This window comes from Orussus abietinus, unplaced genomic scaffold (genome assembly GCF_000612105.2).
Source record: "Orussus abietinus isolate OABI.00-Male unplaced genomic scaffold, Oabi_2.0 scaffold5, whole genome shotgun sequence".
NCBI classification, from domain to species: domain Eukaryota; kingdom Metazoa; phylum Arthropoda; class Insecta; order Hymenoptera; family Orussidae; genus Orussus; species Orussus abietinus.
Window position 1 is genome coordinate 1358537 of NW_019394929.1, and position 12247 is coordinate 1370783.

Sequence of the window (12247 nt, forward strand, 5' to 3'; positions counted from 1 at the left end):
TCCGCGCGGCACGAGGGTGCCCGAGACACTGCCGAGACCAGCCGGCGCGCCGAGCGAGTGCCGCAAGCTGCGCCCCGGCGTCCGCGGTCCGATGCTCCGCGATCGGCCGCCGATATGCGAGCCGAGGCTCAGGCGGACTTTTGAGTCGGCCCGTGGACGCTGCTGCGGACGTTGCGGATGCCTCCCGTTGACGTCTCCGCAACGGCTTATATACCGAACGAATTGTATCCTTTCTTTTAAAGGATAAAATTCTGGGGCCGTTTTCTTCAAGAATCAAACTCTAGGACAGCTTTTTTTAATTAAAGATCAAATTATAAAACCGTTTTCCGGAGATCCTGTGGCGCGGTTTTCTGTCTCAGACTGAGAAAACAAATCAGCTGACCGAAATAAATATATACCGCCCACGTTTTGACTTGCATATCGTTGCTTGAATCGTATATAATCGCAGGAGATAATTATTTCACATACTTCTTTGAGTAGAGTTGGTAAGCGATACTGTCAGAATTGGACAATTATATTGAATGTTAAGGATATATTGAATTTTCGGCCGTTCATTGAGTAGTTCTTAGAGTTATGGGTCATTTTATGTATATACGAGATGGGGGAGATTTTAAATATCGCATGCTCGACGTATGCGATTTCGGTCCGATTAAGGCTCGTCTAATGATGACATTTGCCCTCTTAACAAAGGACAGTACAAGTTCTCGGGTAAACATCTGCTTTTAAAATCCTGGACAATATCAAGGATTACTGTCCGAAAGCAGCTGTAGCAAGTTCTAATTGCCAGTTGATTCTTCGCTAGTGAACGCGACTTAATCGTGGACGTTAAATATACATTGGTGATAACGGATCTCCGTAATTACTTTTCAGGGCAAATGTTCCGCGATGATGCTCGCGCGGGATTTCTTTACCGACTTCGATATTACTATCGTATGCCCGATATCTTCGACTGTCCGATGGGAGTGTTGCCTCGTATTGTGCGAAATGGGCGCCACAAAGTGCCGTTGTACGCTTTTTAGAAATGGATACGGTGTCCGATAACAAGAAGAAGGGCCTCTTTGCGTTCGCTCAATGAGACGGCTCGAAACGTGAATAGGTCGGTTTATGATGGAAGGGTCTCGCGTGGGACTGAATACCGAGTATCAATGAACTTCAATAATTTCTTAGGATGAATGTTATCGGACCGCGGTGCATTTCTAACGTTTCTCGAAGGGACTGCTATCGGTATATTGCCCCGGCGTGAGCCAAATGCCGTTCTCGTTATATCAAAGCCACGTAAGATTTGTTAGCGCTGGAAGTAACACAGACCATTAACCAGATTTAAAGGTCCATTACCTGGATGTCTAAACCGCGGAATGATTTACGAGAGATAAGTTAATGCAAACTCACTGCTGGAGCGACGTGAATTTTTTGCATAGTCGGGGCTTTGTAATGAATTATTCTTTTCCTCGACGTCCGGCAAATTGGCCGGGAGAGGGTAGAATTTTAAACTAAAGCCTGCCTCGCCCTTTATCGAGTACAACTAACGTTTAAAAACCCTTAAAAATATCTATAAATAAATATCGCTCAAAGTGTAAATATCACTCTGCAGGGTCTCTACCTCGAAGTCTGCGTTTCACGTGTCCCTTACACATTCAGTCGAGGCAAAGTCCCTTGCATAACGCGAATATCACGGTTCGACGCAAAATAATTAACAGGGCTGAAGTCGCCCTATTAGGAGGGAGTTTTCGCGCGATCGAGGGATTTCCTTCGGAGTTGTACCGAGGCAGGGGCGAGTCCTCGTGTGAGCGACATTAATTAAAATCACGGCTTTTCCAGGGGTTGCCGTAACGTGGCACCCATTACAGGGTCCAAAGATTCGAGTTCGGAGAGGGTCTAACGTTGGTGCAAGACCGAGCGAGGATTCCGGTGTTTCCAAGTTCCCATGATTCCATTTTTAAGTGCGCATCGTCCTTAACTGCAGCTCGAGTGTCCTTGTTTCTTGAAGCAACGCCTGAAAGAATGAAAAAATGTACCGAAATAAATATCCGTCTGAAAGCTCTTTTAGAGTGCGATTCACCGTACGCGAGCTGGCACGTGCAAATTAGGAGTAATTGGATCGTCCATACTGTACCGTTGGCGTAGAATAATTGTCGCAGAGAGTACACCCCATACATCAGGCGGACATTGATTAAAATTTCCCAGTTACGCGTTTCACGGGGTGAAACTTCCACGGGGCGACGACGTGAAACGCACCCTTTCGACGAGCAGTCGCTTGTTCACATCCAACACCAACTCGAGGCCATTGCTAATGCGTACAAATTGTGCCTGCGTTCTCAGTGAGAGCGACCGAAGGCAGAGTCCTTCGTGGCGGGAGAGGAAAAACTCGAACTCGTTAAGCGAGCTGCGTACGAGCAATTAATCAGCGTTAACAACCATTCAGCGCCGCCACTCTCCTGCAGAACCGAATAATGAAGCTGATTAGCCCAGTGCTAAACCCCTTTATGGAATTGACTCTCCCTCGACCATATCCTTGAGAGCTGATAATAGTTTTTACTTCGACTCACCCTTGCAAACCATTCGAGCGAGTCAATCGCGTCCGAAAGGTGCTGACTAATTTCTATGGGGTTGCGGGGGAATTTTCATTGAAAATAAACCTTGAAATGGAGCAGTTTCGCCTTTTTCCCTCGGTCACGTAAAGCAGCTGCAGACGATGTTCCTAAACAAGAAAGTGGAGACGCCATTGGCACGTTACAAATTTTTCCTTAATTTAGAATTTCCTACTTTATCCGTTACAACCTATCCGCCTTTCATTGAAGCTTACATCTTGATCTTAAGAGCAAATTTCCATGAAAACTGTGGGCTTGAAAGGTTTAAGTTAATTATTACCTCGCCTTCTATTAATTGCCGTTCTCGGCTTACGTGTTAACATGCAGAAACATGGCATTTTTTGTAACCGCAACGCTTTTTTCAACATACCAGATCATTCCAGTTTGCCGTGGATGGACTCGATACGTGATTGGAAAGTAAACCTTATTCGTAATCGAATCGAAGCGTCTCATTTCCCAGTATTCTTGTCACGCCGATTTTTCTATACACGAGTAAACAGATTCGATACACTGAAAATAGAAACGGTTTCGTATCGCGCATCGGTCAGGCCATACTAGGAAAATGATTACGAATGATGTGGACGTTCGAAATGCCGATCGGCGGTTGAGATGATCTTCGGTGAACTCGGATCATGGGGCTGCAAATCGGTTTTTCAATTTTTGCAAATTACTTGAATTAGGAGTCTTACTTATCGAAGGTTTTGAAACTCGGATATATTGTGGGTTTCGCGAATAAGGGGCATTAGAAGCTTCTTTGTAATTCTGGGCGCGATTCAGGGTCAAGTTTAAAAGTTGGCGGTCAGCGCCATCTCGCGGTGAATGGTGGAACTTGGAAGTGAATCATCGGCGTGGATAAAGCAGTACAGGGTCGTCTCAATTTAGATCTCTTCTCCCGTTTCATTTCCCGGGTTGCGAGGTACCGAAAGTGCTTTTTACGGGAACATGTCCGGGAATTTGGGCTTATGCGAGACTCCTGGTTGCGGCTCGTTTGCCAGTTTACAATGTCCTACCTGCCTGAAAATCGGTATTCAGGGATCCTATTTCTGCAGTCAAGTGAGTTTGCACTTTTGAGGTTAGGACGGTGCCTCGCCTTCCGAGGTCCGTTAGCACGGAAATCCATTAAAACCGTGACTTTACTCGGCACTAGTCAATTATCATTCGCTCAAGGAATTCGGAAAATTCATAATGGACGAATTATTTCCATTAATCATCCAGGAAATGCAGTAATCATGCTTGTTTGCGAAACTTCATTTTACTGTACTTTGCGAGTCACGCTTCTTCCGTCCCCGTCATTCTGCAACTTTCTTTTCGGAAATGTTTGTTTAAGTTTCATAGAGAATTCTTTATTTCAATTTCTTTATTAGGTCTTGACAGGTGATATTTAATTAGAAACATTTTCTCCTTCGCTTTCACCCTGAAGCTTTCCAGACACTGCACACATGCTCTCGCCGAAGACTTTGAACGAATTCCTTGCTTCCATTCACCAATGGGGTCACATCATTTTTCGCGTGTTTTTTAACTTTAATCCTTGAGCACAGCTGCAAATAGTCTTTGTCAGATAGCAAACTGCATCTGTCACGGAGAGAGCTGGTCACCGTTTTACTTGATAATTGCTAGTTTTTCATCGGGTGGTAAACAAGCAGTCGTTTAATCTACTTCGAGAGAACATTGCCAAAGTTCCAAGCGATAACCTTTCGGGTGATAACGATTTTCCTGTAACCTCGCAAATTGCCAATGATTAATATTGCCAATTTAATCTTGCTTTCAGGAATGCTTTAAAGGGAGTTGGAAGACGCATAAAGTACTTCATCAACTTGCGAGTAAGTAATTGATTCAAGATATATAGGATTAAAATGCTAAATAATTCTTTTCCACTTTAGAGGGCGAGAATGGAAATAAATCTTCGGATGAATACAATCCCTGGTCGTCGTACAACTACACCGGTAAATTACGTCCTTTTAGGAAACACCCTACCCGAGAGGTGCCAGCATCCATTGCCCGTCCAGATTATGCCTTGCACTCATTGGGAATACCTCTCAGCGAACAAGCCGTCAGAGGATCTGCTCAGATCAAAGTATTGGACGATGAAGAAATTGAAGGAATGCGAGTCGCGTGCAAAGTATGAGCACCCTCCGCTACCTATTTATTTCCACAATTTTCCGCTCCAATTTCTAACACGAATAATTCATTTAGCTGGGAAGAGAAGTCCTGGATGAAGCAGCACGTGCATGTGACGTTGGCGTCACAACTGCCGAGTTAGACAGAGTTGTTCACGAAGCATGTATCGAAAGAGACTGTTATCCATCGCCATTGAATTACTACCAGTTCCCTGCCAGCTGTTGCACATCCGTCAACGAAGTGATCTGTCATGGGATACCGGATACCAGACCATTACAGGACGGTGACATTTGCAACGGTATTATACAATATTCAATTCTTGCGATATATAATCAGAAAAAAAATGTAATACTCATTATATTTTCCTGCAACATCCTTGTTCGCTCTAGTTGACGTTACGGTGTACCACAACGGCTTTCATGGGGATCTGAACGAGACCTTTTTAGTGGGAAATGTGAAGCCTGAAATAAAGAAGTTAGTCGAAGTGACATACGAATGCTTATCCAAAGCCATTGACATAGTACGTCCAGGTGAAAAGTATCGAGAAATCGGTAACATCATTCAGAAGCATGCTCAGGCCCATGGATTCAGCGTCGTGCGTAGTTATTGCGGCCACGGAATACATCGTCTCTTCCACACTGCTCCGAATGTGCCGCATTATGCCAGTAAGTGTCCTTGGATTAATTAATATCTGTCAATGACAAAGTGGAGCCTCAACAATCAATCACCTCATTCAACAGAGAACAAAGCAGTGGGTGTGATGAAACCAGGACACTGCTTCACCATCGAGCCTATGATATCGCAGGGTACTTGGAAAGACGAGATGTGGCCCGATAATTGGACCGCGGTCACTGCCGATGGCCAGTGGTCGGCACAATTCGAGCAGACCCTCTTAGTCACGGAAACGGGGTGCGACATTCTTACCAAGCGACTCACAAATGACGGGAAGCCATGGTTTATGGATAAATTGTAGTATCATCCGAGTCAACCGTTTGGCTTCCGTCGAGAATGAACAAGAATCGAGCATACCAGGAGCTCCGAGTGATATTTTCTGCAAAACATTCGTACTCTGCATACACGCGTCTCCCCCTTGATGACGTACTTCTCGATGGGTGCACGTCTTAGAACCGGCTATGCAATTCTAAGATTCATTTTAAGCTTTTTCTAAATTTTTAACTGGGCGATCGAGCACTAAAGCCTGAAAGGACGTATACCTTACACATTTTTTATCGTATCAAGTCCTTCCGCCTACCAGTTTCTAGTGTCCTACAGAGCGAATTTTTTAAATCATTATGCATTTTTCTCCAAGCTTTAGTGCCACATCCCGGCGAGTCTAACGTTTATGTAGTAGAATTGGCCTTTTAACGATTATTCAAACTATTGCGAGTGTAAACAAAAAATACATATGTTTAGCAGGATCGATCGATCGCATTAAAAGTATGTATTCGAAAAAAAACGCCAGGGCCTTTGTCCACCAATCGTTTGTATATACTTATTCGCAATTCGCAGGAACGATGGGTAGAATTGCGAGATCAAACAATTGTGAGGCTTCAGTTCGGTTGCGTATGTACATATATGACGAGCATTCGTCGACTTGACGCGGGGCAATAAATAAATAAATTAAAAACGTAACAATGAGATACGGACGCTCTATCACCGAGTCTATCTCTAGAGAGAAATAAATATGCGAGCGAGTAGATCGCGAATAAATAATATTGAGATACATAAGAGGAATTAAGACCCTCGGTAGCGGGAACGCGATGACTGTAATTTAATTGCGAATTTAATTGGACGATTTAGCTGTAATTTACCTATTATTTCGAAATACCCGTTATTAGGCTCTAAGTGATTACTCGCTACGTCTATTTTCTAATGGCACTTTACAACCGGTTTAGTAAATAATAGGGAAATCACGCCTTCAATTACAGTCGCAATTAAATTCCAATTTCCGCATTTCCGGTCTATCTAAAAATCGTGCCTAGCCACGTCTCGATGCGGCCCTTTCCGAAAGGAATGTTAATCGAGGATCAATAAATATGTAGAGGGACCAAGCTCTACCGTATGTACAAATACTTTGTTTCTGGAACAACGTCACTATCCAGTTTTTGTATTGAGACGCGTACCAAATTCCGCGCTCGCGCTCTGCTGATAAGTCCGCCGGTCATCTGCCTGAGAATTTGTCTGGTCCATATTCTCTGGATCCTCCTCTTCGTATTCGTATTCCTCGTTCTCATTTCCTCTAGAAGGCTGTCCTTCCGCGTTATCAGCGTATTCCTCGATATCAGGGACCATGATTCTAAGTGGCCTCTTCTCTCCATTCTGAGGAGGCTGCTCTTGTTCGGGGCGTTGCTGTTGCTGTTGCTGCTGGGCGTACTGACTCTGGTATCTCTCATTCTCCTGTTATCACAAGACCAACAAAAATGCGATTAAAAATTAACATTCAATTCTACCATCCAGGTCAATCAGGAATCCGAATCAAGCCGCCATGGACGCTTACTTGCTCTTGGTTCATCTGATGTTGGAACTGCTTTTGCTGTTGTTGCTGAACATAATGCTGGCGATGATCATAGGAGTCCTTCTCCTGTTCCAAAGGCTGCTCGTTAACGCTGTACCCCTCGTCCTTGTGATTAAATGGCATCGACTCCTCGCTCTGCTGGTTCTGTTGCTTCCTCAGCTGCCCTATCAGCTGGCTGTTCACGTTTCCAGCTGCAGCCAGGGCTGCCAATTTCTCAGCCGCCTCTCTGTTGGGCAAGGTCGTGTAAAATTGCGGGGCCACGCCATCCTTCCCGATATTTCCGAAATACGCGGACTGTCCGCCCTGACCGGAGGCTTCATCGTACTCGATGTTGTTCTCCAGCTGATCGGCACTATCGGGGAAGACGACTTCGTTCTGGCGAACCACGTTGGAACGGACCTCGTCCGTCGGTTCTGGTTCCAGATTGTAATCTGCCGTGACTTTGCCTGATGCGTAATTCTGTCCTAGGAGAACCTGCTGTTGCTGCTGCTGGAGCTGCTGTTGCTGCAGACGCTGCTCCTTGTTCGCCTGCTCGTCGTAGTTGAACGAGTGCATCTGCGGCTGGGAGAAACTCGTCACACCTCCTGGCTGCTGCTGGAAGAACTGGCCGAGTTGTTGCTGAAGGAGGTGCTGCTGCAATTGGGGTTGCTGCCCGGCCGTGTACTGCTCTGTCAACTGCTGAGGGAAGCTGTTCAGCAGGTCGTACAGCTGGGTTGCTGACAGAGGAGGACCTGCTGATGCTGGGTGCCCCACGTGTAGGTCGGGAATCTGGTGGCCAATTGATAAGGGCACTTGGCCAGCTCCCGTCCCAGGGAAACCCACGTGGAGGGAACTGTGGAGATTCGTCTGCATCGGCATGTTCTGCTGACCAAACTGCATGTTGCTCCCGATCAGTCCGGTGGGTGGCATCGGAGGGTGGCTCATGTACAACTCGTTCGTCTGCAAATCTGGATTCACTATCGTCGAGAGCTGGCTCATGTGGAATTCAGGGGTGAAGAACGTCGGCTGCACCGTGCGGTAGTCCTTGGGACCGATTTCGTTGGTCTCCGTTACTTCGTAATGGGTTTGGGTCGGAGTGGGACTGGTCACGGTTCTCTGCGGGGAAACGCTGGTCCCTGCGGTGCCGAAGGCGAAATTCGTGGCCAGGGTGCCTGGTAGATATGGGGATGATAGTTTGAAAATATATTGTTTATGTAAAATCACTGGTAGGGTGGCTTGATGGCTTTGGGTCTTCTTACCTGGGGCGTTGGAGTTGTAGTCTAGGGTCCTTTGAGGAATCTGTTCCCCAGGACTCTCGTTCCCGCTCGATTCGACCAGGTTGTACGGCTTATCAGCGGGACTGAGATTCGGAGCTGGTATCGTGTGGATGGGGCCTCTGTCTTCGTCCATTTCGCCTCTATGAGTCGGTGGTAGCACCGCGGTTTCTGGCCTATATTCCGGACTGTACTCGGGAACGTTGCTCATTGAGTGGAATTCTTTTACTGGAGGACGTTTTGGGAGAACCGCCCGATTGTTCATCGGCGGATGGACGGCTTGGGTCTTCCAGGACGTCGGCAGGACGTTGAAAACCGGAGGACGACGCACCCTGAATTGCAATGGCCCTCGAGAAATTATTCCATACCTTGGAAGGCATTTTATCATTTTCTTTCGATCTAATATGGACTGGAATCCTTTACCGGTAGTTCGGCGGCTTGTGGGCCATTCTTTTGGGCGGGAATGAATTTATGTGCATGGTGTTGCCCATTGATACCCTGTGGGAAATCGGCCATGATTTCTTGAACATCGCTGGCGGTGGAGGTGGTCTTCTGAGCTTGTACCTGGCCTCCGTTCCTGGGAGCGCCGACAGACACACGCATCCTGCAAGTAGCCATCCTATCCAACTGGTCGTCTGGAAAAAAAAAATAACCCCATGCAAATTAGTACAATCCCGTCGTATACATTTTTCAGGGGAATGCCGAGGAAAACTTCGGAGAGGTGCCCGAGAAATCCGAGGAAAGCTGCGACCAGCTGGACTGCTGCCAGGTTCTCGTCATTGAAGGTCAGTAGGTCTCCTCGTGATCCTCTCTTTTTCTCGCGATTTCTGGTACCGGACCTGCCGTATCGTTACTTCATTCGCACTTAGCCTGTCTTTAGTAGCGATAAGTGCACCATCGACCTCCATATCCCCGCGGAAAAAAATTATCTCAGTAAGGCAATATTTATCTACTTTTCAGGTAGGACCTGTTTACCTCCACTCATTACACAACAATGCATCACCTGGGCTTTCTACACCAGACCATTCCTTTACATCCAGACTCTTAAACTGAACGTTTGTTGCACTTTGCCAAGGATCGAGTTTACGCAAGGCAAAACACGAAGACATGTACGCTCTTGAAGATGATGAAGGTACTTTTGAGGCGTTTGAAGGCGAACTTCTGTGCATCCTGACGAGGCTCATCCTTGCTGAACTTCGTCGCGGGAGAGTTTCCGAAGCTATTTAAGCCGTTCCACGAAGATGGCTCGAATTGGTTTGTCATTCCGCTCACGTATGAATCTTTTTTAGTGCGTGTTCACCGCCGAGCGGAAGTTCGGGCTTACGGTACCGCATGTCACCGTGCCTGCGTTTCGTTCTCCAGTCGCGCAGCTCGTCGATATGTACACGTGGACCTGTATCGAGCTGATAGTCCCATGAAAGAGAACACGTCCTCACGAGGAGGCTGCTACACCTTGCCGAGTTAAGTGGAACGATGTGCCACATCCTGCCGGGAAAAGCGACGACGAGCAGCCGGCAGGTCTGCGGAGGAAAGAGTAGACCAGAAGAGAGCCTCGCCATGTCGGAGAGGCAGACAAATCGTGGAAATTGCGAGGCGATCGAGCGAATTAGAAATCCCGACCGCGTCTTATGCCAAGACGCACCCTGAAGAGCTGGAAGAAGTCGATCCGACCTGTTCGAGATACTGCTGCATCCTCTGAACGTGATCCATTGATTCTTTTTTCCAGGGCAGAAATGAATGGGTCTTCGGTTCCTCGTGCGTGGAAAATTTCAAACCCCACGTGGAAATGTTTCTTCGTCAAGTTCAGGATTCAAATTGAAGTCTTGAGTATAGCAATGGACATAACTGAGACTGTCTAACGTATTGCGACATTTAGGTAGACATTTTTAATTTCTTAACGAAAGATTGTCAGCGCATCGAGGGTACTTATCAGGCTTATGCGATAAGGCTCCTCGTGAATGGGAGACTTCATACTCCACGTGGGGCCCCGAGACATTTTGACATTTTCAAGAGGCAAATTGAAAAGTCAAGGGTATCAGTCGAGATAACTGAGACTGTTGAATATATCGCGGCGAGAGGGTATTTTAGGAATGTCTCTAGTTTTATTTTGTTAAGAAGAAATTACTGGCGCTTTGAGGTACTAGTCAGACTTACGCGGTAAGATGATCTCTCGGTGCTGCCGTTCCAGAGAACGTAAACCTGAATTTGTCGATGGAGTTATCCGAGGAAGCTCCACATTGCTCGGTAATTGCGGGACGAGGAAAGGAATTGGAAACTCGAGGTCAGGAAGAGCTGGAAAATGAGAATCAACTTGCTCTTGACCTACTGCAACTCGAGGAGTGATTCAATGTTTATGTCATTTTTACCGGAGTTAATGTCGAACCGTACATGCATCGGGTGCATTCTGGATACGGAGAAAACGCATTCCTCGCGTTTCTTGAACGACTGGTTAAACATACGAGTTTTGAGCTTCTTTATTCTTAGTTTCCACCCGCGATAAAATACAGCTCTTCGATTAGTTACGTGTTTCGCGTCTGAGCTGTGCGCGGCATTGAGCGATACTTTTTGCGACCGAGAAAGCTGATGGGGACGTCCTTAATTGACAACCAGGATCCGGCATAAATACTTTCAGTGCCTATTTAATTATGAAGCGCCCTCGATTCGGTTTGACGTTGCGGTACCGTTCCATCCCCGGAGTCTGCGGAACAGGGGCAATTTCGAACCACTGGATCAATGCAAATTGCATTCCGATGTGCAATTACCGTTCAGATCGTGATACCAGATGGGAACGAGGTGACGAAACGCCGATTGCAGTGCCTAACGTTTCCACACTGAATATCTAATTTCAGGTCCCGTTATGGCGAGCCAAGTCACGAAAATCCACCATGAAGTAGTCAGTGGTAACGGTACGGAAAAGGTCAGACAAGAGTACAGTGGGTACATGGGAAATGAATGGAAAGAAACGCCCGAGTTCCGATTTTTCCCGGCGAAACGTGTGGGGCGAAATTAAATAAGTAATTGCCACAATGATTTTTAAGGATCCTACTCTGACAATAATCGGACAAATTATGAATTATCAGGGGGGAAATAATTACCGTCGTGAGTGAGCTCATGCCATGAGCATAAGTGCATTCAACCGATTATTCCACGTCGAAATGAACCATTACTCATTTTTTATGACACCGTTGTGCAAAGTAACGAAATGACGAGTCCTGTAGATCACTGGAGAACGTCTCATTGTGAGGATAATGGGACTTGGGGTGGAATTAGAAGAGGTATCAGCTTGGTCAGTACTCACCTTCATGGCTGATGAAGAGGATCCTGAGGAGATCCCGACCTCGTCCTTTTTCCTGGGACTCTTGGGACCAAACTTGTCCTGGACGTGTCCGGAAGTCGCGCGAGCGTTTCGACTCGCGTCCGTCTAGTCCGGAGAGATTGGCCGGCGAGGAAGCGAGTGAGTGTTCTGCTCGCAATTAGGTCATTGTCCTTCATTTATACTCCACCGGCGGACGTATCTTTCAAGAGCCAGTCGAGCTCCTACCTCGCGATTGGGGACTACTGGTCGTTTCAAGAAAAGAGACCGAAGTTCCTGCTGCAGAACATGGACCCATCAAAGAGGACCTCTTCCTCTCAAATGAGAAAAACCAAAAAAAGAACCTCAACTTGCCCGGCAAAACGCCGACAACATGACTTCCCTTAAAATCCACCAAAAGCCAACTCACTATCAAAGGACTGAAATTTTGGCCACCACATTCATCAAACAAGTTCGTAAC

General features: G+C 46.6%; 2 protein-coding genes across 2 annotated transcripts; one reads left to right on the forward strand and one right to left on the reverse strand.

Annotated features, from left to right (window-relative positions):
• The first annotated feature begins 3446 nt into the window (after window positions 1-3446).
• Window positions 3447-6338, forward strand: LOC105701390 (methionine aminopeptidase 1). The gene is made up of 6 exons (XM_012428109.2): window positions 3447-3641; window positions 4357-4408; window positions 4469-4707; window positions 4782-5004; window positions 5096-5371; window positions 5447-6338. The coding sequence occupies exons 1-6, from the start codon at window positions 3531-3533 to the stop codon at window positions 5677-5679; spliced, it is 1134 nt and encodes a 377-aa protein (XP_012283532.1). The 5' UTR covers window positions 3447-3530; the 3' UTR covers window positions 5680-6338.
• Window positions 6339-6800: 462 nt separating this feature from the next.
• LOC105701112 (transcription factor SPT20 homolog) lies at window positions 6801-9737 on the reverse strand. Its single transcript, XM_023433516.1, has 5 exons — window positions 9588-9737; window positions 8898-9109; window positions 8460-8806; window positions 7204-8372; window positions 6801-7100 (listed from the first exon to the last, which is right to left on the reverse strand). The coding sequence occupies exons 1-5, from the start codon at window positions 9735-9737 to the stop codon at window positions 6801-6803; spliced, it is 2178 nt and encodes a 725-aa protein (XP_023289284.1).
• Between the last annotated feature and the right edge of the window lie 2510 nt (window positions 9738-12247).